Source organism: Prunus avium, chromosome 1, assembly GCF_965620075.1.
Source record: "Prunus avium chromosome 1, drPruAviu1.hap1.1, whole genome shotgun sequence".
Lineage (NCBI taxonomy): Eukaryota > Viridiplantae > Streptophyta > Magnoliopsida > Rosales > Rosaceae > Prunus > Prunus avium.
In genome coordinates, this window is record NC_142284.1 from 21279653 (window position 1) to 21305190 (window position 25538).

Consider the following 25538-nt stretch of genomic DNA (forward strand, 5'->3'; position numbering starts at 1 on the left):
CTTCTTTTCCACGTGGCGTGCTCTGACTGGAGACGAAAATATTTGCTCCCACAAAGGGGATGAGGACCAATGGGGAAGAATGCTATCAATCAAGTAATATAATTGGTTCATATATTCCAAAGTAATTGTTCGATTGAATTTAAATCAAGTCAATGGGGATTTTATGATTTGGAGGTCCTAAGCGAACAACCTAAATGGGGTCTTCTTTTTTATATGTATATTATGTGAACTCAAATTCACAATTGTAATAGAAAAGAAACAAACATATGTAATTTACACAACAACTTTATAAAATATATCTCACTTAAATATCACTCGTCTTGTATTTTTTTTTTATGCAAAAGTATCAATTAAACTTTACATATTCAAACTTTCTACCATGTCCTTTTCAATGGACAACATAGCCAAGCCATTCAATTTTTCTTATGATATAGTTGATCGAAATTCAATGGTCAACTAATGCTTTATATTCTTCCCTGAAAAAAAAATCAATACAAAATCTAAATAATGCTGAACAACAATGAAAGTACGTAATAGCATCACATTTACAACAACAATAATACTCACATATTTGAATTTTCAAAAATATAAGATTGACTGGCTATATTGTATCATTCAACTTGTATGCTATCGAAACCTCTTGTTTATATTCAATTTTCAACTTCTTGCTTTTTCGGTGGGTAGTCTAAATCTTTATTGTATGCTATTGTCACGCCCCGAATTTTCAACAACAATTAATCTGCAAAATTAAACAGAACAACCAACGATCCGGGACGCGAAGCTCGGAACCTTCAACAAAAGTACCTAGAAATTTAAACTTTTCTTTTTTGATACAACACCACTGTTCCGAACCACAATGTCAATAATGACTCAACTCTTCTGAGTCAAATATTACATTACAAACTCACAACATAAATGAACAATCATCATTTTACATAATATGCTCCTCAGAGCTTATTTCACACAGCGGAAGTCTAACACTCACCAACACTCTCACACCACACTTTACAGTCTGTGGAACCACCAATGAGCCTCCTGCTCCTCACCTTAATTCTCCTGCTCACCGTCTCTACCACCTGCAGGATTTTCCCCTACACCATTGAATAGTACACCGGGTTCACCACAGAACAACCCGGTAAGCTTTCTAAAGCTCGTATGAGTAAACCACGTCCACAGTATAATATGTCAATTTCACATAATATACAAACACATGCACTTTCATTAGCACACCACAATCCTTGTATAACCAAGGTAATCATAATCATCAATATCATCACAATCACAATTCTTTTGTTTTATTTAAAGAACTGTTACGATCACCACCTGTGACCACACCAAAACTCTTTATTTCAAAGTAGTTTTCACACGTCAATTGTTTGACAGATAGAAGAGAGAATACTATGAACCTCTAATCTATAACACTACAAAACACCATAGTAGTGTTCACTCATGATTACACACCAGTCATGAGTACTAGATGGCGCCAGACTAGAGCTCTAACTGTTCTTGGGTCTTGCTCCCTAGGGTAATTTATCCCTCATTATTTGCCACGAGAATGCCCACCTGACAAACTCAGAAGGGATTCAAGGTATTCTCACCTAAATCCATCAACACCAAAACACCAACACCAAAACAATATAAAATGCAGTTTCACATTAAACATTGTTTTATAGCCAAATACACCAATCACAGCAATATATATTTATTATATATATTTATGTGGTTATTCACGAATGAATTTCCACCATACATCCACAATATATGTTATATGGTTAAACACCAAAATCTCCAATAAAAAGTATTAATTCAAAACAAAATAGGTTTCACTTACCTCATGAACCGTTGATGAACAAGTTCATGTGTTTTAAATCAATTAAAACATTTTACAAAATCACAAACAGCATGTTAATTATAGCCATTAACATTCTCCAAGGTCACATTATAATAAATATAATAGTTCATGATTTTACTCACGATTTGGATGGTTTTACTCACCTCTCGTCCAAGCTGCGTCTTCAACAACTTAACGAATCAGCAATCTCAAACCTCAACGAGCAACTCAAACTCCAACAGTACCTAAGCAAAGTACATAGCTCAACTTAGCACAAAACTCCAAAAATCCAAGATTTCGCAACTAATGACGAAATTGCCCTTTGGACCAACCGGGGGTCCAAAGCGATCAAATCTCGTCCAACCAACTTCAAAACTGTGACATACGTGCTGTCGACGTCGAATCATGACCAATGACACCCATTGTCCAAAAGGTCACTATTTGGGTCCCGTGGTCCCATATGTCTAACCGACACTCCAAAAATCCGCCTTTGGCCCACAACCCGGATTCCAAATCCGATCTCACCAATGGACTCTAAATAGTCCCAACATCACCCTGCAACAATTTGGGCCCAATCCAACGGTCGGATAATTCTACATTACACGATCGAATGGCGATCGCTCGCCTTAACTTTGAAATTTAATAACTTAAGATCGGGACTTCCGATCATCAATCCGTCTGAACCCACAGACTCCTAACAACACCAGCTACAACATAATTAAAATTGGACACGATCCAACGGTCCGATCATCTTCAATCAATGGTCCACATTTGTGAGGCTCCGATCGTCGATTAAACGACGGAATCTCAACAATTTTAAACATACAAACATGTTCAGTTACTCCAGCACTACATTCTGTCTCTAAAGCCCTAACTCAGAATCGCCACCCAGCGCCGCCATGCGCCGCCACCGCCGGTGGTGGTTCGGGTACTATTCCGGCGACGGACCACCCTAAAATCGCCGGTCAAGACCTATGCCAAAATGTTCGTAATACTGAATAGAACAACTTTAATTCTTACCTCGAGGTCCAATTCGAAGTGTAAGTGGCTCAAACCGCCGGTTGAAGTTGCTGATTTCACTATTGACGAACCAACTTCGCGGCGTCGCCCTGCCTTCACCACACCTCCGATGGCTCCGATTCTTCTTGGGTTATGTTCAAAAGATAGCAGGCTTTCTATCTGGGTTGGTGGTGTTGATCACCTCCACTGTACGCCGCCGCAGCAGCCGCCGGAAATCGCCTCTCCGATGAGCTCTCAAACCTCCGGATTCAATTGCAATTTCTGAATCCTCAACAGTGTCCTTCGGAAATTTATAGGCAAAGTCTCTGTTTGCAGTTTAGTCCCTGAAACTTCAAACGAGTATAACTTCTTTGTTTCAACTCGGATTCACGAACCGTTTGCGCCTACGCGTTCGTGAGATCAACCTCGATTTTCCAAATCAAAAATCATAATTTTCTCGCTTCAATTTCTTGTACTTCCTTTGTAAAATCATAAACTTAATCATAAAGGTATTTTGTCCCAAATTGAGATTAAGTCACTTAATTCCAATATTTCCACACCAAACCAAAATCATACAACATCCAAAATAGTCACACGACTTAATAATATTTTCCACAAAAATAATAAAACCAAATATTATTTTTGAGGGTATTACATTCTACCCTCCTTAAAGGAATTTCGTCCCGAAATTCAACCCGCCTCGTCCTCAAAAAGATGAGGATACTTCTTCCTCATTTCAGACTCCAATTCCCAAGAGGCATCACCCTCGTCATGGTGACTCCACAACACTTTGACTAAATCCACCTGAGTTGTTCTAAGCTGTTTGGTCATCTTGTTCAAGATGCGTACAGGTGCCTCTACATAAGTTGCATCTCCATTGACTTCAACAGTACCGTAATCAATTACGTGTGAAGCATCCTTAATATACCTCCTCAACATTGACACATGAAACACGTTATGGACACTTGACATCATTGGAGGTAATGCCAACCGATATGCCAACTCACCGACCTTATCTAGAATCTCAAAAGGTCCAACAAATCGGGGAGATAACTTCCCTTTCTTTTTACCAAATCTTATTACTCCCTTCATTGGTGAAACCTTCAAAAACACATGGTCACCAACTTCAAATTCCACACTCCGCCGTTTCTTATCTGCATAACTCTTCTGACGGTTCTGTGCTGTGCGGATTCTATCTCTGATGATAGAAACCTTCTCTGTAGTCTCTTGAACTACCTCAGTATGCATTACTTTATTATCACCTACCTCAGCCCAACAAACAGGTGATCTACATGGCCTTCCATACAATGCTTCATACGGTGCCATACCAATACTAGAGTGATAACTGTTGTTATAGGCAAATTCTATCAGAGCCAAATATTCATCCCAACTTCCCTTGAAGTCCAAGACACATGCCCGAAGCATATCCTCCATCACTTGATTCACTCATTCAGTTTGACCATCAGTTTGAGGATGAAAAGCTGTACTCATATCCAATCTAGTTCCCATGGCCTTTTGGAAACTACTCCAAAACTTAGAAGTGAAACGAGCATCCCTATCCGAGACAATGGATATAGGAATCCCGTGTAGTTTCACCACCTCACGAATGTAGAGCTTACTCAGTGTGTCCACTGAATACTTCATAGATACAGGCAGAAAATGTGCTGATTTCGTTAGTCGGTCCACAATAACCCAAATTGCATCGTGACTCTGTTTAGTCTTAGGCAATCCCACAACGAAATCCATAGCAATATTTTCCCATTTCCAAACAGGAATAGATAAAGGTTTCAACAACCCTGATGGCCGTTGATGTTCTGCCTTCACCCGTTGACAAGTTAGACATTTAGTCACATACTGTCCCACCTCCCTTTTCATAGCAATCCACCAGAATTGTCTCTTAAGATCCTTGTACATCTTAGTACTTCCTGGATGAACCGTATACTTAGAACGATGAGCTTCATCCAAAATCTCTCTCTTAAGATTCTCAGATTCAGGCACGCACAACTTCCCTCTGTATCTCAAACCACCATCACTCCCAATTGTCCACTCAGAAGGACCTATAAAAGTTGGTTCAATTGTTAACTCAACCATTTTAGCTTGCATTCCCACATCTTGAGCTTGCTCTTGAATCACCTTACTAATCAAGCTAGGTTGAACTGTCATACTCCCCAGAAAAATATCTCCTCCAACTGTAGTTGGTACTAGGTCCACCTCTGTTGCCATTTCCAGCATTCTCCACTCCTGTGCCATTACAGATGCGACCACTCCTCTAGGCTTGCGACTCAATGCATCTGCAACAACATTAGCTTTCCCTGGATGATATTCCAACGTGAAATCATAATCCTTTATGAGTTCCATCCATCTCCTTTGCCTCATGTTCAGCTCCTTTTGAGAGAAGAGATACTTTAAACTCTTATGGTCTGAAAAGAGTTCAAACTTCTCACCATACAAATAATGCCTCCAAACTTTCAAGGCGAACACCACTGCAGCCAATTCTAAATCATGTGTAGGATAGTTTCTCTCATGGACCTTCAGCTGTCTAGATGCATAAGCAACCACTTTACCATTCTGCATCAACACACATCCCAAACCCTGAAGAGATGCATCACTATAAATCACCAATCCTCCTCCTCCTGAGGGAATTGTCAACACCGGAGCAGTAGTCAATTTCTTCTTCAGTTCCTTGAAGGCTTTCTCACAATCCTCATTCCAAATGAACAACACATCTTTCCTTGTCAACTTGGTCAAAGGTGCAGCAATACTTGAGAAATCCTCAATAAACCTCCGATAATAACCGGCCAAACCCAAGAAACTACGAATCTCAGTCACAGTAGCAGGCTGTTTCCACTCCATAACTGCTTCCACTTTAGAAGGATCCACTGATACCCCATCCTTAGAAACCACATGGCCGAGAAATTTTACTTTATCCTGCCAAAAATCACACTTTTCATACTTGGCATACAACTGATTCCTTCTTAGTGTTTCCAAAACAATTTCCAGATGTCTATCATGATCTTCATCATTCTTTGAGTAGATCAAGATATCATCCACAAACACCACAACAAAAACATCCAAGTAAGGACCGAATATTCTGTTCATCAAATCCATAAACACAGCAGGTGCATTAGTCAACCCAAAAGGCATGACAACAAACTCATAATGTCCATACCTGGTTCGAAATGCTGTTTTAGGAATATCTTCCTCCCTCACCCTAACTTGGTGATATCCTGACCTCAAATCAATCTTTGAGAACACAGTTGCCCCCTTCAACTGATCAAACAAATCTTCAATCCTTGGCAACGGATACTTATTTTTAATCGTCACCTTGTTTAACATTCTGTAATCCACACATAATCTCAGTGTGTGATCCTTTTTCATCACAAATAGGACAGGTGCACCCCAAGGTGATGTACTCGGTCTAATGAACCCTTGTGCCACTAAACCATCAATTTGAATCTTGAGTTCTTTCAACTCGGTAGGTGCCATTCTATATGGAGCCTTTGATATTGGTGACTGTTGTGTAGATACAGCTGCACCAAAATGGATTCAGCTGCATCCTCAACTTGTGATACTCGCAAGTGCACGAGCCGTTCGGTAGTATAGCGTATGTAAGTGCGAGGTCGATCCCACGAGGATTGGTGATTGAATGATTCAATTCATTTTCCCTACACAAAACAGAAATGAAAAAGAAGGGAAATAAATAAAACAAGGAAGAAATAACTCAAGCAAATAAGTTCCCAAGTTCAATTAGATTAACGGATTGATTCTAGCTAAAGTATGATTAAGCCATGGTGTTTGGTCATAACCTTGTGTTCCTAATTCCCTAATTTGATCATTTGTTGTCTAACCTAAAATTAAGCATTAGGAACCCATTAAGCATAGAAGAACAATTTAAACAACCAAGCATGTATCTAATCCCTGTTGTCGAATGTCCATACATACTCTTCCTATTCATAGTTCAATTCGAATTAAAGCATGGTGTCTACTCTTAATTCAAACCAAGATAGCTAACATGCAAGCCTAAATGGTGATCAATCATTCAAACTAGCATATTAACTTATAAGCATAATGAATAAGAACAAAAACCATAATTGAAACTTGGAAACTAATTCAACTTGAAAACTTAAGAAAAGAATTTACATTACAAAGAAAAATAAACTACAACTAAGAAGCAAAAGGAAAGCTAGAATTGAGAACTAGAAAGCAAAATTAAGAGAATTTGAGGGAGAGAAGGGAAGGGAGCTCTAGAGAAGTGTTTGAGAGCTCCCCCCCTTGGGGTGTGTTTACAAGCTTGGGAAACCTCACTATATATAGGCCTAAGGAAGCTGAAAATCTGAATTAAGTATGGCTAATGCATACAACACTTTGTTTTATAAAATCTGAAATGGTTGATGCACTTCACTAATGCATACAACACTTCCATTATAAAATCTGAAATGGTTGATGCACTTCACCAATAGATCCCACCAGCAGCCCTAGCTCATCTTCATGTCACCATGACCAAGCTTCCAACCAGAAATGATAGCTCATACCTAGCTCACCATGACCAAGCATCCAACCAGCACATGCTGAGGTCAGCATGACCAGCAACTTCAAGGGCTTACAACTTGGGCTTCCCTTAAGCAAATTAAGACTTTAAGCACTCAAACTTGAAGTTCAGAATGTCTTCTTTCCAGCCATATATCATTTGGGCCAATCCAAGGTCGGAGGAGGAAGTTAAGGCCAAAACAAATTGCTAACTCATTTTCCGCGCTGATAAGATCCATCCTGAGCATGGTTCTGTGTTTGCTAGGTAACAGCCTCCATATTTATCCAATGGGGCTGAATTTTGGATATGTTATAGTACACACCCATTGAAACAACTTTCAAGAAGAATGTGGCCTCATTCGAGCTATGTAGGTTGTTGAAACAAAGCTTGCAATATGACCTACGGAACTGGACTGGCAGGGGGCTGTAGCTAAAATGAGTTTGTCTTTAAGCTCTTCATCCATTCATCCAAATTAGGCCTTAACATGCTTGAATTGCATGAATTATGCTCTCTAAAGCCATCATTATTACCTAAAGCTCAATGAACTGAAAGATAAACACAAAAAGGATTAAAAGCACAAGTTTAACTCAAAAACATAACCAAATCATAAGCTAGAAGGGTACAAAATGATATACAATTATGAACCGATCAAATACCCCCAAACCTAGATTTTGCTAGTCCTCGAGCAAAACAACAAGAAAAACAAAGATAAAAACAAAACAAGAAGTTTAACTAGACCACTTTCGTAGGTAACTCGATTGCATTGAGCGTATGCAACAAGCCTTTAAACCTCTAGGCATCCCTAGTAGGAGGAGTTGTGTCTCCTGAGGGTTTAACAGATACGATACCCACAAACGTTTTTCTAACTCTACAAAACAAAATGGTTAGAAAACTTATTAGATTTGTTAGTCCTTAAGCAAAACCAAAAACAAAAACAAACATAAATACATTAACAAAAACAAAAAAATAAAACAAAAAGAAAAACAATTAAAAAAATGAAAAGAACTCAAAACAATCTTTCCGAACATTTTCTGAAGAGAAATGACTCATGCACATGACTCAAAAGTTTTTAACAATAAAAGCTCAATTTTGGACATTATTCACAAAGCGGCAAAGTTCAAAACATAATATGCTCAAAGTGTGGTAGTGTGATAGCCAAATGCAACAAATTCCCCAATCTTAGTTTTCACATAATTTCAAAAATCATACCAAACACAATGCAACTTCAAATCTCACCAAAGTTGTTCTCTCACAAATGAATCACTCAGAAGAGGGCTACAATGCAACACTCAGTTATAAACATGAGATTAGAGTTAAACCATAAAGGAGTTAACTCAAAATAGGAAGATGAAGAACTTGCATTAATATGATCTCAAGAAGGATGCCAAACACTTAAAAGTAGAAAAATGGATGCAATTCAACCACATGACATTTAAGATCAATTTAGGTCTTTAGTATAGGTTGTAATGGGGCCAAGGGTGTAAGGTGAGTAAGAAATGAAAGGTATGGATAATACAAAGTCCAAGGAACTCGCAATGTAAGAGCATAAAACAATTGTTTACAAGACTTCGAATCATCACGATTAGATTTTTTTTTTCTTTTACATGATCAAAACTCCTTATACCTTCATTTACATTGATTCAAACTCCTTTCCAAACACCAAATTATTTTGAAGGCCCAAAAATGAAACCCAAAAATGAAATTTCATTCAACCACCACTTAATTACAACTTTTCTCTTTTCTTTCACCAATTGTGTGATTTTTTTTTTTCTTTTTTGAAATGTAACACCCATTCCCAAACTTAGTATGAAAAACATATCCGAATTAGAGCTCATGAATTCCTTAGAAAGGTAAATATTTGTTTTTCAGGCTAAGGCGAGGAAATATAATTGGTAAAATGAAAGAAAAGGTTTACATGTAGGCTCAAAATGGTAAACAATGGAAAATCATGCTTAAGCATGCATAAGGTTAGCTTGAAAGGCACAAACGATCCAAAGAAGGCCTTAATATCACTTCTTAAAATGTCATGAAGTCAAATTGCATAAGAATGAATGACTTTTAAGTGATCAACCAAATCAATGAATAATGAGATCAAACAACAACTTTGATGACAAGAAAATAAGAGTATGTGTATAACACTCATGAAATGAAGCACAAGGCTCAAAAGCTCACATTATATGGTTATATAAGTCTAATTTATGCTTGATACAATTCTTTGGGTCATGCAAATCCTTTAATTGGAAAATTATGAAACAAATGGCAAGTGCAAAGAAGGTTTCGAACATGTCATGCTAGAACGATGCCAAATTAATTAATTAATTAATTTTTTTTTACAATAAAAATTTACAAGGAAAACAAAATAAATAATAAATAAAATTCAATTTTCATTTAAGTCATGCAAACATTTATCACAATCTCATCAAATGTGTTCGGAAAGTGAATAAAATCAAAATCAAAATCAAAATAAAAGCAAGACTTAACAAAATAAAATAAAAATAAAAACAAGCAAATAAATAAATATAAAAAAAAATTAAGGAAAAACCAAATTTACATGCTAAACTCCAATACCCCCAAACCTAGAAATGAACATTGTCCTCGATGTTTAAAAATTAGCCACAAACAATGTCATAACAACAAATGAAAGGTATTAAAGCAAATTATAAAAAAAAATCACAAAATCACAAAAGAAAACAAAAACAAAATAATTATAAAATAAAAATTACAACACAAACAAACAAACAAACAAAAAAAAAAAAAAAAAATTGAAACAGTAAACCCTAATCACACAATTCTGAAATCCAAAAAAAATTTTGAAGCCCAAAGCCCACAATTTCGAAACACAAACCACGGTGAATTTAACACACTTTGAAACCCAAACTAAAGTGAAACCCGACCCACAATTTGTTTTCATTTCCGGCTTTTTATTATTATTTAGTTTTGTAAAAACAAACTATCGAACCGTGATTAGCAACACAAAGAGCGGGATTTTAACATGGGTCATGATGTCTCGGTTCAGTGTAAGGGACCAACAGACAGGGCGAGACACGTGTCGACGCATAGAGGTGCCGCAGACTCCACAAGCAAAAATTACGGGCTAATGTTAAGGCGCGAAGACTTTACTGAAAGCGTTCGTTCAGAAAAGACACGTCGTGATAAATGAGTTGGGTATGGTTGGAAGGCGAGAAGGTTGTGGGACTCAAGGAATGCTGGAGATTCAGAAAATGCTCAGATGCTGCAATGGCTAGGGTTTGTCAAAGACTAAGTCTATAAGAAAGGGTGAAAAAAAACGCAAACTCAGAAACACACAAAAGAGAAAAGAAAGAAAGAAGAAAAGAGAGTGAGAAATCAAATGGCCTCTAACTACCCATTTTCGTTGGATCTCAACCTAGCTCCACCGACTCAGACACGAGGCCAAGCAACGGCACCAGTATGGATGCCCTACTTTGCTTCCGCACGGGGGCCTGTGACAGTAACTGACTCAATACTCCTGGACAACGATGTTGCCATTGGAGTGGCTAGAAATTTAGTGACTCCTAAAGATATACGTGTTCTGGGGACAAGGGATGACAACCGGGTCGTGAGCGATGCCCTGGCACTGAGCGTGCAGAGTACGGCAACAGTCGCAAGTTTGGGTCATCGCCTACTTGCGAAGTCCCATGAGGTAGAGGTGCTAAAGGGTCAGTTGGCGGCGGAGCGAAGTATGGTTGAAGAGTGTCAGACTGCTATAAAAAGCTTGAAAAGGGAGAGGTCAAGGATAGTGAAGGTGAATCGACACCAGCTAGAAGTATTGCGGGACGAGAATAAAAACCTATCAAAAATGGTAGAGTTGTACTCTCGCGACATGCGAAAACAGCTGGAGGACCTAGACCGACCGGGTAAACGCAAACAAGCAGATCGCGAGAGTAGTTACGCTCAAGCTAAGATTGCGATCTTTGGGAGCTCAAGTGATGAGCCCCAAGAAGCTGTGCGTGAAGCCCCGGAAGAGGACAGCCAGAGGGCCAAACTCAAAGCTCCAATGGTCGAGACACCAAGCAACAAGAAGAAATGATTTCCTACTGCATTATTGTTGTTTTTATTTTATTTTGTTTTTGTTTTTGTATTTTCCTTATTTTGTTTCGGAAATAAAAGAGTAAGGTTGCAGAAAGAAAAAGAAAAAGAAAAAGAAAACACACTTCCCAACTAAAATAAAACAAAGACGACAAACGGAAAAGAAAACACATTTCCCTAACTAAAATAAGACAAAGATGATAGCCGAAAGGGAAAGGCAAAAACACAAAGCACTAGAAAATGAAAGTAACGGGCAAAAACATTAAACACCAGAAAACACGGAGGAAGAAAAAAAGAAAAAAAAAAGAAAAGTAAAGTAAAGGTGCTCCCCCTTGAAGCGATTAGGTCGAGCATGCCCGGGAAATCCGAAATGGTGTTGGCTCTCTCTCATCAGCATATGTCTATTTAAACCACACCTCTGCAAGCGGATGATACCCAGCATTTCTTCCTTGATGATCTCAACCTTGAGCTCTCACTTGCACCACCGAATGCCCAGACAAGGGCTCCTCCAAACACTGTCTTTCCAAACTCTTCATATCATCACGGCACGGCCTCAAACTTTGCTGAGGCAATACCGAACTTTTCTGAGGCACTGTCGAACAGAGCAGTGCTGCTAGGAGGCATGATTAGCAGCAAGCTCACTCCGACAGATCATCTGCATGTGGCACAGAGGTCTGATAAGGCAGCGGTAGAGGAGTCCCACAATTTAACTGTGCTCCACGCGGTCTCCGCTACCAATTTGGGCATGCGATTACTGGCGAGGACAAGGGAGTGTGCCGCAATGAGCGAGGAAATAGCTTCCTTGAAGGCTATGGTGGCGGACTTGCAGAAGCGGCTCTACTGTGCCAATCAGCACGTGGAAGCACTGCAGAGAAAAAATGAGGACCATGTGGAGCTGCTGCAGATTCTACAAGTGCGAGAAAATAGAGTCAAGCCATGATGATGATGGAGATGAAGAAGATGAAGAAGATGATGAAGAAGATGATGATGTTGTTTTTTTTTATTTTTATTGTTTTTTTTATTGTTTTTTTTTTTATTGTTTTTATTGTTTTTATTTTTTTATGCAATGTTTGAAATAAAAAAAAGTGTTTTAACACTCAGAAATAAACTAACTAACCATACCACGTAAATAAATAAACTAACATAACAAAACAAAAACAGAAACAAAACAAAAACAAAGACTCAACAGAAAAGAAAACAAAGAAAATAAAGAAAACTTTAATTTAAAAACACACGAATATACAAGCAACTCACGGATGACCAGTTAAGGGCCTCAGAAAACACAGCCAGGGGATCCGGGAAGGTTGGAGGGGTCACAATGGTCCCGCTTAAAACCCAAACTTCTTAGACACCGAAGGTGTCGCCTAAAGAACTCCTAGACACTGTATTAACGGAAGTGCTCACTAGGGTTACCATAAGTCGGCTCATATGAAAAATCTTTTTTTTAAAAATTTTTTAAGATAAGAAACAAAAACAAATTAAGATAAAATGAAACAACAAACCACAAACAAAAATGAACTAAGTACTGTAAACAAATTCAAACAAACAACATAAATTGTTGTACTAAAAGAAACAAACCAAGAAACCAAAGAAAAAAAACAAACAGCACTTTCTATCACCCGTTTATCACCATTTGGACAGATTCGTTTCTATGTTTTTCAGCTTCGACCTCTGTTCAGTTTTTAGGCTATAACTTTCCAACCGTAAGTCCAAATTTTACGTTCTTTATATGGTTGGATTCAGCATAGAAAAACAAAGAACTCAACGCGGACCAAAAGGCAAAAACTATTACGAAAATAAACAGAATTCAAAGAAAAGAAAGGATTGAAATGCTCCCCCTTGAAGCGATTAGGTCGAGCATGGATGCACTTGGAGGTCGCGACTTCTCCCACTGCTCCACACTTCCCATTCTTATGATTGAGGTTGCCATCTCTCTCCATTTATTATTGAGCTATAATAAATTGCTAAAACAAACACAGAAAACTTGAAATAGAATTAAAAGGATGAGGAAATAAAAACTAAAATGAAAAGGAAAATCAACACACATCCAATTCCATGCTTCAAAGCAACAAGCACCAATGGGTTGTGTAAGCTGGGACTTAAACCCAGTTCTCTTGCTTGTTGGGCAATTGTCCTTTTCTGTTGGACTACAAACACAACTTGTCCATTAACGTCATTAACTTTAAAACTTGAAATTGTCCAGTTAAGAAAAAAAAATTAAAGTAGGAAAGCCAAATAGAATCAAACAATGTTACCGATCCCCGGCAACGGCGCCAAAAACTTGTTGTGTAGATACAGCTGCACCAAAATGGATTCAGCTGCATCCTCAACTTGTGATACTCGCAAGTGCACGAGCCGTTCGGTAGTATAGCGTATGTAAGTGCGAGGTCGATCCCACGAGGATTGGTGATTGAATGATTCAATTCATTTTCCCTACACAAAACAGAAATGAAAAAGAAGGGAAATAAATAAAACAAGGAAGAAATAACTCAAGCAAATAAGTTCCCAAGTTCAATTAGATTAACGGATTGATTCTAGCTAAAGTATGATTAAGCCATGGTGTTTGGTCATAACCTTGTGTTCCTAATTCCCTAATTTGATCATTTGTTGTCTAACCTAAAATTAAGCATTAGGAACCCATTAAGCATAGAAGAACAATTTAAACAACCAAGCATGTATCTAATCCCTGTTGTCGAATGTCCATACATACTCTTCCTATTCATAGTTCAATTCGAATTAAAGCATGGTGTCTACTCTTAATTCAAACCAAGATAGCTAACATGCAAGCCTAAATGGTGATCAATCATTCAAACTAGCATATTAACTTATAAGCATAATGAATAAGAACAAAAACCATAATTGAAACTTGGAAACTAATTCAACTTGAAAACTTAAGAAAAGAATTTACATTACAAAGAAAAATAAACTACAACTAAGAAGCAAAAGGAAAGCTAGAATTGAGAACTAGAAAGCAAAATTAAGAGAATTTGAGGGAGAGAAGGGAAGGGAGCTCTAGAGAAGTGTTTGAGAGCTCCCCCCCTTGGGGTGTGTTTACAAGCTTGGGAAACCTCACTATATATAGGCCTAAGGAAGCTGAAAATCTGAATTAAGTATGGCTAATGCATACAACACTTTGTTTTATAAAATCTGAAATGGTTGATGCACTTCACTAATGCATACAACACTTCCATTATAAAATCTGAAATGGTTGATGCACTTCACCAATAGATCCCACCAGCAGCCCTAGCTCATCTTCATGTCACCATGACCAAGCTTCCAACCAGAAATGATAGCTCATACCTAGCTCACCATGACCAAGCATCCAACCAGCACATGCTGAGGTCAGCATGACCAGCAACTTCAAGGGCTTACAACTTGGGCTTCCCTTAAGCAAATTAAGACTTTAAGCACTCAAACTTGAAGTTCAGAATGTCTTCTTTCCAGCCATATATCATTTGGGCCAATCCAAGGTCGGAGGAGGAAGTTAAGGCCAAAACAAATTGCTAACTCATTTTCCGCGCTGATAAGATCCATCCTGAGCATGGTTCTGTGTTTGCTAGGTAACAGCCTCCATATTTATCCAATGGGGCTGAATTTTGGATATGTTATAGTACACACCCATTGAAACAACTTTCAAGAAGAATGTGGCCTCATTCGAGCTATGTAGGTTGTTGAAACAAAGCTTGCAATATGACCTACGGAACTGGACTGGCAGGGGGCTGTAGCTAAAATGAGTTTGTCTTTAAGCTCTTCATCCATTCATCCAAATTAGGCCTTAACATGCTTGAATTGCATGAATTATGCTCTCTAAAGCCATCATTATTACCTAAAGCTCAATGAACTGAAAGATAAACACAAAAAGGATTAAAAGCACAAGTTTAACTCAAAAACATAACCAAATCATAAGCTAGAAGGGTACAAAATGATATACAATTATGAACCGATCAGTGACGTTCCCGGAATCAATTCAATAGTAAACTCTACTACCCTCCTTGGAGGCAAACCCACAATATCTTGGAAAACATCCTGATACAAAGATACTTTAGGAACATCTTCCAATGCAAGAACTCGTTCTACTCTTTCCACAAGAGCTAGAAACCCAAACTTCATAGTTGCATCAGTTTTAATGCACCTATGCCGAACCACCGCTTGTCCAGGAGTATGAAATGACACTAACATTCCATGACAATCAATTACAGCATGATTACACCGTAACCAGTCCACACCAAGTATCATATCATACGAGTTATTATCCAGAACAATTAAATCAGCAAGGAACTCCTTGTTACCAATCAACAATGGGCAAGACTCACACACCAAAATTAATTTCACAGAATTACCCAAAGGTGACTCAACAGTTAAAGGCACACCAAGCAATTTAGGAGTTAATCCCAACGCATTCACAACAGATCGAGAGATAAAAGAATGTGATGCACCAGTATCAAACAAAACCCTCACAAGATTATGAAAGAGAGTTATTGTACCTTCCACACCAGTGTTCCCCTGCCTTTGACCCACGGCAAAGACTCTAGCATTTCCTTGTCTTTGTTGTCTCCCCGGTTTGTTTTCACTCTTGCAATTCTTAGCAATATGTCCTGGCTGACCACAAGTAAAGCATGTATACACCTTAGGCTTGGTACAGTTTATTGACAGATGACCCACCTCATTGCAGTTATAACATCTAATGGGCCCAGCTTGCTTAGCATGTGCCTCATTTTTTGTCGCAGTCAGGTACCCCGTCCTCTGCTTCTTGCCAACACCTCCCTGATTCCCAGTGGTGCTACTTTGTGCTGGCGCCTTTCCTTTCCCCTTGACATCTCTCTTGACATCCAGACTCTTCTTGAACTCACTATTATTTGCTTCGATAGAAGCTGCACACTCCACCAAATCCACCAATTTCGTATGGCGGAAACCAGTCACCATCTTTTTAACATAAACATTCAAACCCCTTTGAAACTTCTGGGTTTGTTGCAACTCACTCAGAGGGTCTGCAAAACGAGACAACTCAGCAAACCGTGCCTCATACTCCCTCACAGTCATGGTCCCTTGCGTCAAGTTTATGAACTCCATTTGTAATTCCTCTCTTACGGTATCAGAAAAGTACTTCTTGTAAAATAGTGCCAAAAACTCTTCCCAATCCATCTGGTCCACATTCTGTGCTCTTTACACCGTATCCCACCACACTCGTGCCTCATCCTGTAAGTAAAAGGAAGCTGCACTCGTCTTCTCAACACCAGTCATACGCAACATCTTGAAGTAGTTCTCAAGATTCCGTATCCACCTATCCGCCTTCATGTGATCCACTTTACCCTCAAAGGGTTTAACTCCCAGTTTCTTGAGTTCATAAACCAATTGGGACATTCTGAAAGGATCTGCGGGTGGCACTGGTGGTGGTGGAGGAACACCATGCTCCCGTGCCCGCAAGAACTCTGCAAATAGATCAGCTGTACGATCATCCATTGGCACATTGCGCATATTTTGCGCACCAGCAGGAGCTTCTTCTTCAATCTCCTCCTCAGACTCCTCATGAATTTCAAAATTAGTCTCAACAGCTCCTTGCTCTTCGCCCTCACCCCTAGCTCTGCCTTGGCCTCGGCCTCGGCCTCTGCCTCGACCTCTGCCTCGACCTCTGCCTCGACCTCTGCCTCGACCTCTGCCTTGAACCATTATCCTTCTGGCAAAAGACCAACAAACTGTTAATTCCATACTTGAGTATTATCTCAAAATAAACAAGCTTGAAATTAACATACAACCACAACAATAACAGAGGATCCATTCCTCTAATACCTAAACCCTTCTTAGAGTTAAACACCATACAGGTCTCCCGAACTTACCCAAAGTTCCGACAAGGCAAAACAATTGAGCAGTTAGCAAACTGTCAGAGCTGACCATAAGCTCTAACACTCCATCAGAGCAGAACCACATGCTCTGATACCAAACTGTCACGCCCCGAATTTTCAACAACAATTAATCTGCAAAATTAAACAGAACAACCAACGATCCGGGACGCGAAGCTCGGAACCTTCAACAAAAGTACCTAGAAATTTAAACTTTTCTTTTTTGATACAACACCACTGTTCCGAACCACAATGTCAATAATGACTCAACTCTTCTGAGTCAAATATTACATTACAAACTCACAACATAAATGAACAATCATCATTTTACATAATATGCTCCTCAGAGCTTATTTCACACAGCGGAAGTCTAACACTCACCAACACTCTCACACCACACTTTACAGTCTGTGGAACCACCAATGAGCCTCCTGCTCCTCACCTTAATTCTCCTGCTCACCGTCTCTACCACCTGCAGGATTTTCCCCTACACCATTGAATAGTGCACCGGGTTCACCACAGAACAACCCGGTAAGCTTTCTAAAGCTCGTATGAGTAAACCACGTCCACAGTATAATATGTCAATTTCACATAATATACAAACACATGCACTTTCATTAGCACACCACAATCCTTGTATAACCAAGGTAATCATAATCATCAATATCATCACAATCACAATTCTTTTGTTTTATTTAAAGAACTGTTACGATCACCACCTGTGACCACACCAAAACTCTTTATTTCAAAGTAGTTTTCACACGTCAATTGTTTGACAGATAGAAGAGAGAATACTATGAACCTCTAATCTATAACACTACAAAACACCATAGTAGTGTTCACTCATGATTACACACCAGTCATGAGTACTAGATGGCGCCAGACTAGAGCTCTAACTGTTCTTGGGTCTTGCTCCCTAGGGTAATTTATCCCTCATTATTTGCCACGAGAATGCCCACCTGACAAACTCAGAAGGGATTCAAGGTATTCTCACCTAAATCCATCAACACCAAAACACCAACACCAAAACAATATAAAATGCAGTTTCACATTAAACATTGTTTTATAGCCAAATACACCAATCACAGCAATATATATTTATTATATATATTTATGTGGTTATTCACGAATGAATTTCCACCATACATCCACAATATATGTTATATGGTTAAACACCAAAATCTCCAATAAAAAGTATTAATTCAAAACAAAATAGGTTTCACTTACCTCATGAACCGTTGATGAACAAGTTCATGTGTTTTAAATCAATTAAAACATTTTACAAAATCACAAACAGCATGTTAATTATAGCCATTAACATTCTCCAAGGTCACATTATAATAAATATAATAGTTCATGATTTTACTCACGATTTGGATGATTTTACTCACCTCTCGTCCAAGCTGCGTCTTCAACAACTTAACGAATCAGCAATCTCAAACCTCAACGAGCAACTCAAACTCCAACAGTACCTAAGCAAAGTACATAGCTCAACTTAGCACAAAACTCCAAAAATCCAAGATTTCGCAACTAATGACGAAATTGCCCTTTGGACCAACCGGGGGTCCAAAGCGATCAAATCTCGTCCAACCAACTTCAAAACTGTGACATACGTGCTGTCGACGTCGAATCATGACCAATGACACCCATTGTCCAAAAGGTCACTATTTGGGTCCCGTGGGTCCCACATGTCTAACCGACACTCCAAAAATCCGCCTTTGGCCCACAACCTCGGATTCCAAATCCGATCTCACCAATGGACTCTAAATAGTCCCAACATCACCCTGCAACAATTTGGGCCCAATCCAACGGTCGGATAATTCTACATTACACGATCGAATGACGATCGCTCGCCTTAACTTTGAAATTTAATAACTTAAGATCGGGACTTCCGATCATCAATCCGTCTGAACCCACAGACTCCTAACAACACCAGCTACAACATAATTAAAATTGGACACGATCCAACGGTCCGATCATCTTCAATCAATGGTCCACATTTGTGAGGCTCCGATCGTCGATTAAACGACGGAATCTCAACAATTTTAAACATACAAACATGTTCAGTTACTCCAGCACTACATTCTGTCTCTAAATCCCTAACTCAGAATCGCCACCCAGCCCCGCCACGCGCCGCCACCGCCGGTGGTGGTTCGGGTACTATTCCGGCGACGGACTACCCTAAAATCGCCGGTCAAGACCTATGCCAAAATGTTCGTAATACTGAATAGAACAACTTTAATTCTTACCTCGAGGTCCAATTCGAAGTGTAAGTGGCTCAAACCGCCGGTTGAAGTTGCTGATTTCACTATTGACGAACCAACTTCGCGGCGTCGCCCTGCCTTCACCACACCTCCGATGGCTCCGATTCTTCTTGGGTTATGTTCAAAAGATAGCAGGCTTTCTATCTGGGTTGGTGGTGTTGATCACCTCCACCGTACGCCGCCGCAGAAGCCGCCGCAGAAGCCGCCGGAAATCGCCTCTCCGATGAGCTCTCAAACCTCCGGATTCAATTGAAATTTCTGAATCCTCAACAGTGTCCTTCTGAAATTTATAGGCAAAGTCTCTGTTTGCAGTTTAGTCCCTGAAACTTCAAACGAGTATAACTTCTTTGTTTCAACTCGGATTCACGAACCGTTTGCGCCTACGCGTTCGTGAGATCAACCTCGATTTTCCAAATCAAAAATCATAATTTTCTCGCTTCAATTTCTTGTACTTCCTTTGTAAAATCATAAACTTAATCATAAAGGTATTTTGTCCCAAATTGAGATTAAGTCACTTAATTCCAATATTTCCACACCAAACCAAAATCATACAACATCCAAAATAGTCACACGACTTAATAATATTTTCCACAAAAATAATAAAACCAAATATTATTTTTGAGGGTATTACAGCTATGTTGTAGGGTTTTGGCGTTGATGATAAATATATGTATTTGATTGCCTAATTGATTCAACTAGATTAATTGATTTATGCTATAAGTGGGCCTTTATTGAGTTTTCTATTTTTAATTTCGAATTGAAAGATTCAGTAAGTTTTTTTTTATTTTTTATTTTACAATAATAAGTTTTTTTTATTTTTTATTTTACAATAATTAGTTTGAATATAACATAATATTTATGTTATATATATATATTTAAATGTATGTAATATAGGGATTTATACAAATTGGGCGCCCTCCCAATTTTAGGGCCCTAGGCGACCACCTTGCCTGTTTGTGCCTAGGACCTCCCCTAAACCAAGTAATCAAAGATCAACATATATTTCTCCTTTTTTCCCCCTACATCATCTGGTATTGGCCTCCACCTTCAGGACGTATAATGTAATAATGGCTGCAACCTTCAAGATCGACGTATATTATTGATGGTGCTCTCCTGCACACCATTTTAAGAAGTTAAGGTGTGTTCAAATATACCAAAGTTTATTTACGAAAACATTAATTTTATTTGTACTACATTTATTGACTTTGTTGACTACTCTAATAGGGTGGGGCCTTATCAATGTATGTGGGGCCCATTTGCATTAGAAATGTGGTTAACAATGTGTTCAGTAATTGGGATACACATCGCACCACTCTTACGAAAAAGATGAATTTAAAGGAGAGAAACATTTGCAATGTTTAATTTTAAAATTTACCTCATTTGGTAAGTAGGAAGAAGATAGGAAATTATAAATAGTTATTTCATCAGTCATCAACTAAGCAAAGCTTAATTAAATTACCTCTAGAACTTGGTGGCCTTCTTTCTCTGCCTTCTGGGCATATTATTTTTAGTCTTTCTGAAAGTTTTTAATATGAAGGAATTAGAAATTAAATTATAACATCACATATCTTGTATTTAGAAAGAGAAAAAGCTCTAAAAATACATGTGGTTTAGTCAGTCAGATATATGGAAGAAGATGAACAAAGTAAAAAAAAAATCACCTATGACTTTGTGGCTCACTGCTTGATGTTTGGGGCTCATCTTTTAGACTGAGTGAAGATAATGGTTTTGAAAGAACCTCCACAGGATCAGCCTCAGCCTCATGGGAGCTGCTCGAATCCACCGGCATTCTAACCGGGACAACTGCGTCTCTGTCGCAATTGAGAAACAATGGATGATTTAAGCCATGCTAGCACAAATGTACTGTTCTATTAAACTTGAACGTTTGTCAAATCCCTATATACATACCCATCAACACATCTGAGCAGGCAAAGGTTCATCTCAGCGGTTGTATAGCTATGAAACATGATCTCAAGCCGCTTATCAAGTTCGGGAGTATCAGAAACCGGAAGAACATCCCAAATCTTCAAAACCTGGACATAATCTGAATTCTCCTGGAGAACATCTACAGACCAAATGAGATTCAGCAGCCCTTTAACTTTGTACTTCTCTAAAACTTGAGCACAAGTCCCATGGGCTGTAGTTCTTTTATTCTTGCGAGATTGGCGCCAACCATTGGAGAGCTTTGTTAATAAGGAAACCACTTCCCGACGGATCTCAATGTCTTTAATCTTTTGTATGGAATTCTGAAATTCATTGGTGAAGCAAACCTATACAGGAAGAAGATTGATTTAATGCTACAAAACATAAAATCTGAACTCAAATATCCTAAGCACCAAGCCACTAAAAGAACGAATTCGCCTTTAAAGAGGCATGCTGCCCCATTCAAAGGAAATTTGTGCGTTCTATAAGCTTTGATTGATAATGTTAGGTGCAACAGAACACTATATATTGGAGGCATGCAGAACAGCAGTCCAATATAATTCGAACGAAAAGGAAACGTAGCAGTGCACCTTCCATTTGGCATTTTTGAACAGCAAAGAATCAGAATTAAGTGGAATATGAAGTTGGCCAAGCTCCATGAGGGCAACTGCAATGGCCTGAGCCAAGTTCTTTTCCTCAGCAGCATTATAAAAGCATTTGCGTTTCTTTGCGTCAAGAATTAGCTTCTTCCAAATAGAGTTACTTCTAATCAAAGTTGCTTCATTCCCCAAAATCCAAAGACAGTGCCTACAGACACAAAGAGACAAATCAACTTCCTCAGAAGCACCAAAAATTTCAGACAGTATAAGCTACTACATGTACAACCGCAATGTGACAGAAGCACCTTGCACGTGTTAGCATCACGTTTGCTCTTTGAAGATTGGAAATGAATCCAACATATCCTTTCTCGTTACATCTGACTGTGGAGATAATTATCACATCATCTTCACCACCTTGGAATCCATCAACAGATTGCACACTTACAGAGAATCCATCAGTGTCAGAAACTTCACTGTATTCCCTGACTCTCTCTTGAATTGCATTAACTTGAGCTAAGTAAGGTGATATTACCCCAACACTAACCTTCTTTTTTGTTCGAATAAATTCTGCAGTGCATAAAAAAAGTTACAGAAAAACCTTCCAAGCATCACAATCATAAATGAAGCAGTTAAGAACATCTACAGCAGCTTACAGCAAAAATTACCTCTGTAAAGGCTTGCAACAATCTCACAGACCACAGCAACCTCAACCATATTTTTCTGACTATGCCCGCAATCAAATTCTTCTTGTCCATTGGCTACATCTATAAAGGAGTAGCATCTGTACATTTTTCCTGAAAGAAAGCACTTCTCATAGCTTCCTTGCTTGACATTTGGACCGTCTAATATCCGGTTGTTGTAAAACTCCCTTTTTGGGAATAAGCTGATTGATGGATGCATTCTATACTGGACATTGAGAAGGTGCCTTTCATGTCCCAACAGTAGAAGTCTTTCGAACAAACTTCTTCCAAAACCAGCCTTCTCGGTGATCTGAAAGTGCATTGTTCAAAATTCACATAAAACATAAAAGCTTTACAAACTTTTTAAACTATACAGCACAAAGGACAAAATGAAACCTTGCTTTTAACCATAGCAGGGAGTTGCCTCTCATCTCCTATGAGAACAGCATGGCGAAGACCAGGTAGTTGAAAAGGAATTGCTGATTCACATTCTTTAAGCTGAGCAGCTTCATCAATCACTAACAAATCCAGGGGTGCCTTTTTCTCCGTCTGCAATTTAGCAGAGCTTGACACGGTGCAAAATATTAAGGAAGCATTTGCCAAGCAGAATTTCCTTATTTTCTCCAAATTTTTTAAATTAGGAACAGAAAATTTACGAAGTGACCTCAGTTTATGAAGACAATCTTTTAGAACTAATTGTGACCTTTCATTAGCAAAACCAACCTCACGCAGTAAAGATTTAAGAGAATTGAGCAAATCCAGAGCTTCAATCATGTCCGTCACAACCTTTAGTGAAATGCAAGAAGTTGGTAAGTGAGTGTACAAATTTACCATGCAAAACTCCACATGCTCACCAATTGAATTAAGTTCTTCCTTCACAAACTCCTCAAAGGTCTGAAAATCATTCTCATCATCCCTTGTTGAGTACTTTTCCTGTGGATCCTCAAGCAAACCTATCGTTGACTCCAACCAATGTTTCCATCCAGTCCAAGGGTTAAAACACTCGGCCAGAATTTCAATACGATAATCAAGAAATACCTCAACAAGGTCATCAAAATTATCAATCTTCATTCGCTCCCCATTCCCAAATAGAATTATATCTCCAAGTCCATACTTTCCATAATCAAGAGACTGATTAATCAATCCCAGGAGTCTCGCTGTCACTTCTAACACGGCGACATTCGTTGGAGCACATGTTAGTGTTCTGCACTTCAACTTCAAGAGGGCAAAGAGCGACATAGCAACTGTCTTGGTTTTTCCAGTCCCCGGAGGACCCCATATTAGTTTGATGGTATTTTGGTGAGTGCATTTACTCAAACTGATGCAGTTCCAAACCGCAGCTTCTTGAGAATCATTTAGATCAGAGCACATTGAGGGCCATTTAATAGAAAGGGCAGGGGAGCATTTTTCTTTAGAAAAGCAAATTGAACAAGAATTCCCACCCTGTAAGAAAGAAACATAAATGCGTTGTTCGGAGCTTTGGAAATCAATTAGCAAGTAAACATGGCAAACAATGCACTAAGAGTTGATCATCCTTATTCTGAAAACATAGAACAAGGCCTAATTAATGTGCAGGCATGATGTTATAGAAAAGAAAGAGTCTAGAAAAAAAATTACCTGTGATGAATTGGGTTGCACTTGCAGCACATTCTTAATTATATTTGTGTTTGCCTTTTCTGAGATCAAAGCTTTCCATATGCGAACATTTGTTGTCATGTTGATCAGATAGACAGCAAAAAGTTTTCCTCCTCCTTCTCCTCCTCCTCTACTTATAGGCTTTGATGAGCGTATAAAGACCCTATCATCTCCGCCTGGAATAACATACGCAATGAGATATGAATCTCTCGGGCTGTTCAAATGATCACTGCATTTTGGTCTAATATCGGTCAAGGCAATAAGATCTCCAGCCTGCGGCTCATAATTTTCGGCTTCTCCACTGCCCCTTATTGTAATAAAATAAAAAAAGTCCTTGGCATTTTTATGACCCTTAGGTTTAACAGCCAGAATTTCACAAGTAGGTGCCTGTGGCAGAGTCTCCATGCTTGAGAGTAAATCGGCATGTGTTTCCTCAACAAGCAAAGGAATGAACGTTTTCATGTAACTCGTCACGGTTGAAAATGTATCAGGAATTTTCGTCACCTGTGGTAATTACAATTTACAAACATCAAAGCAAAATTGACAAGCATGCATAACTCATCACATTGTAATTACTACATGACGAGATACGAAGAAGAGCAGACAAACCTGGTTTTTGTATAGATTTCTGTTGAGAACATCCTCCATAGACCAAGAGAAGACCAAATCGATTAAGCCTCTGCCAGCAACTCCCTCCTTTTCCACACTAGTCTCTTGATGTTCCATAGCTGCTTACTGATCTTCTGATATTCGCAATGAATTCTTTGTAAATGGAAGCTCAAGTCAATTATAAGTCAATTAGTAAATTGCTTAGCACCGAAGCCGTGAGAGAGACGCCACCAAATTGATACCCAAGTACTTCTGCAATGAATAAAGGGCTAAGCTAAGTATAAAGTAACAACTTGTAATAATTATACATTCATGTTAAAATAGAAAAAATGGAAGGAAAATAAGAGTAGTCTCGGGTTCGACCTCATAACACCTTAGTAGTGTGTATATGAGAATCTCTCCTTTTTGTAGTTTAGACAAGTGCTTGAATTAAAAAAAAAAAAAAAAAAGAATTAAAGATTATAAACATTTCTTTTATATGAAGAAAACAAACGAGTACAAGAACATTGGAAGTGCCTCTTCTTTTTATAAAGTGACAGCTTTTTCTTTTCTTTTTTCTCTTTTTGGTTGAGGGACGATTCAATAA

At 38.6% G+C, this 25538-nt stretch overlaps 2 protein-coding genes across 4 annotated transcripts; both read right to left on the reverse strand.

Annotated features, from left to right (window-relative positions):
* Positions 1-314: 314 nt before the first annotated feature.
* LOC110748596 (putative helicase MAGATAMA 3) lies at positions 315-25210 on the reverse strand. 3 transcript variants are annotated; one of them, XM_088254684.1, is made up of 10 exons: positions 24953-25209; positions 24326-24847; positions 23105-24151; positions 22694-23018; positions 22334-22595; positions 22020-22236; positions 21415-21776; positions 21168-21317; positions 20966-21022; positions 315-476 (listed from the first exon to the last, which is right to left on the reverse strand). In XM_088254684.1, the coding sequence occupies exons 1-9, from the start codon at positions 25067-25069 to the stop codon at positions 20968-20970; spliced, it is 3057 nt and encodes a 1018-aa protein (XP_088110810.1). In that variant the 5' UTR covers positions 25070-25209; the 3' UTR covers positions 315-476; positions 20966-20967. The 3 variants fall into 3 exon arrangements, with proteins under 3 accessions (XP_088110810.1, XP_088110806.1, XP_088110812.1); XM_088254680.1 differs by lacking the exon at positions 315-476 and adding an exon at positions 20352-20619; XM_088254686.1 differs by lacking the exons at positions 315-476; positions 20966-21022 and having other exon boundaries at positions 21164-21317; positions 24953-25210.
* Positions 15339-16547, reverse strand: LOC148297558 (uncharacterized). The gene has a single exon (XM_088247524.1). It carries the CDS (start codon positions 16545-16547, stop codon positions 15339-15341), a length of 1209 nt encoding a protein of 402 aa, XP_088103650.1.
* Positions 25211-25538: the final 328 nt, after the last annotated feature.

What these genes read in the sequence shown, in the direction of transcription:
- LOC148297558 (XM_088247524.1), bottom strand. Translation starts at nt 16,547, where the DNA reads ATGGATTGGGAAGAGTTTTTGGCACTATTTTACAAGAAGTACTTTTCT.
- LOC110748596 (XM_088254684.1), bottom strand. Translation starts at nt 25,069, where the DNA reads ATGGAACATCAAGAGACTAGTGTGGAAAAGGAGGGAGTTGCTGGCAGA. An exon ending in GTGATGCTAACACGTGCAAG is followed by an intron (nt 22,237 to 22,333) that starts GTGCTTCTGTCA and finishes TTGTGTCTGTAG; the next exon opens with GCACTGTCTTTGGATTTTGG. An exon ending in AGTGAGCCACAAAGTCATAG is followed by an intron (nt 21,023 to 21,167) that starts GTGATTTTTTTT and finishes AAAAACTTTCAG; the next exon opens with AAAGACTAAAAATAATATGC.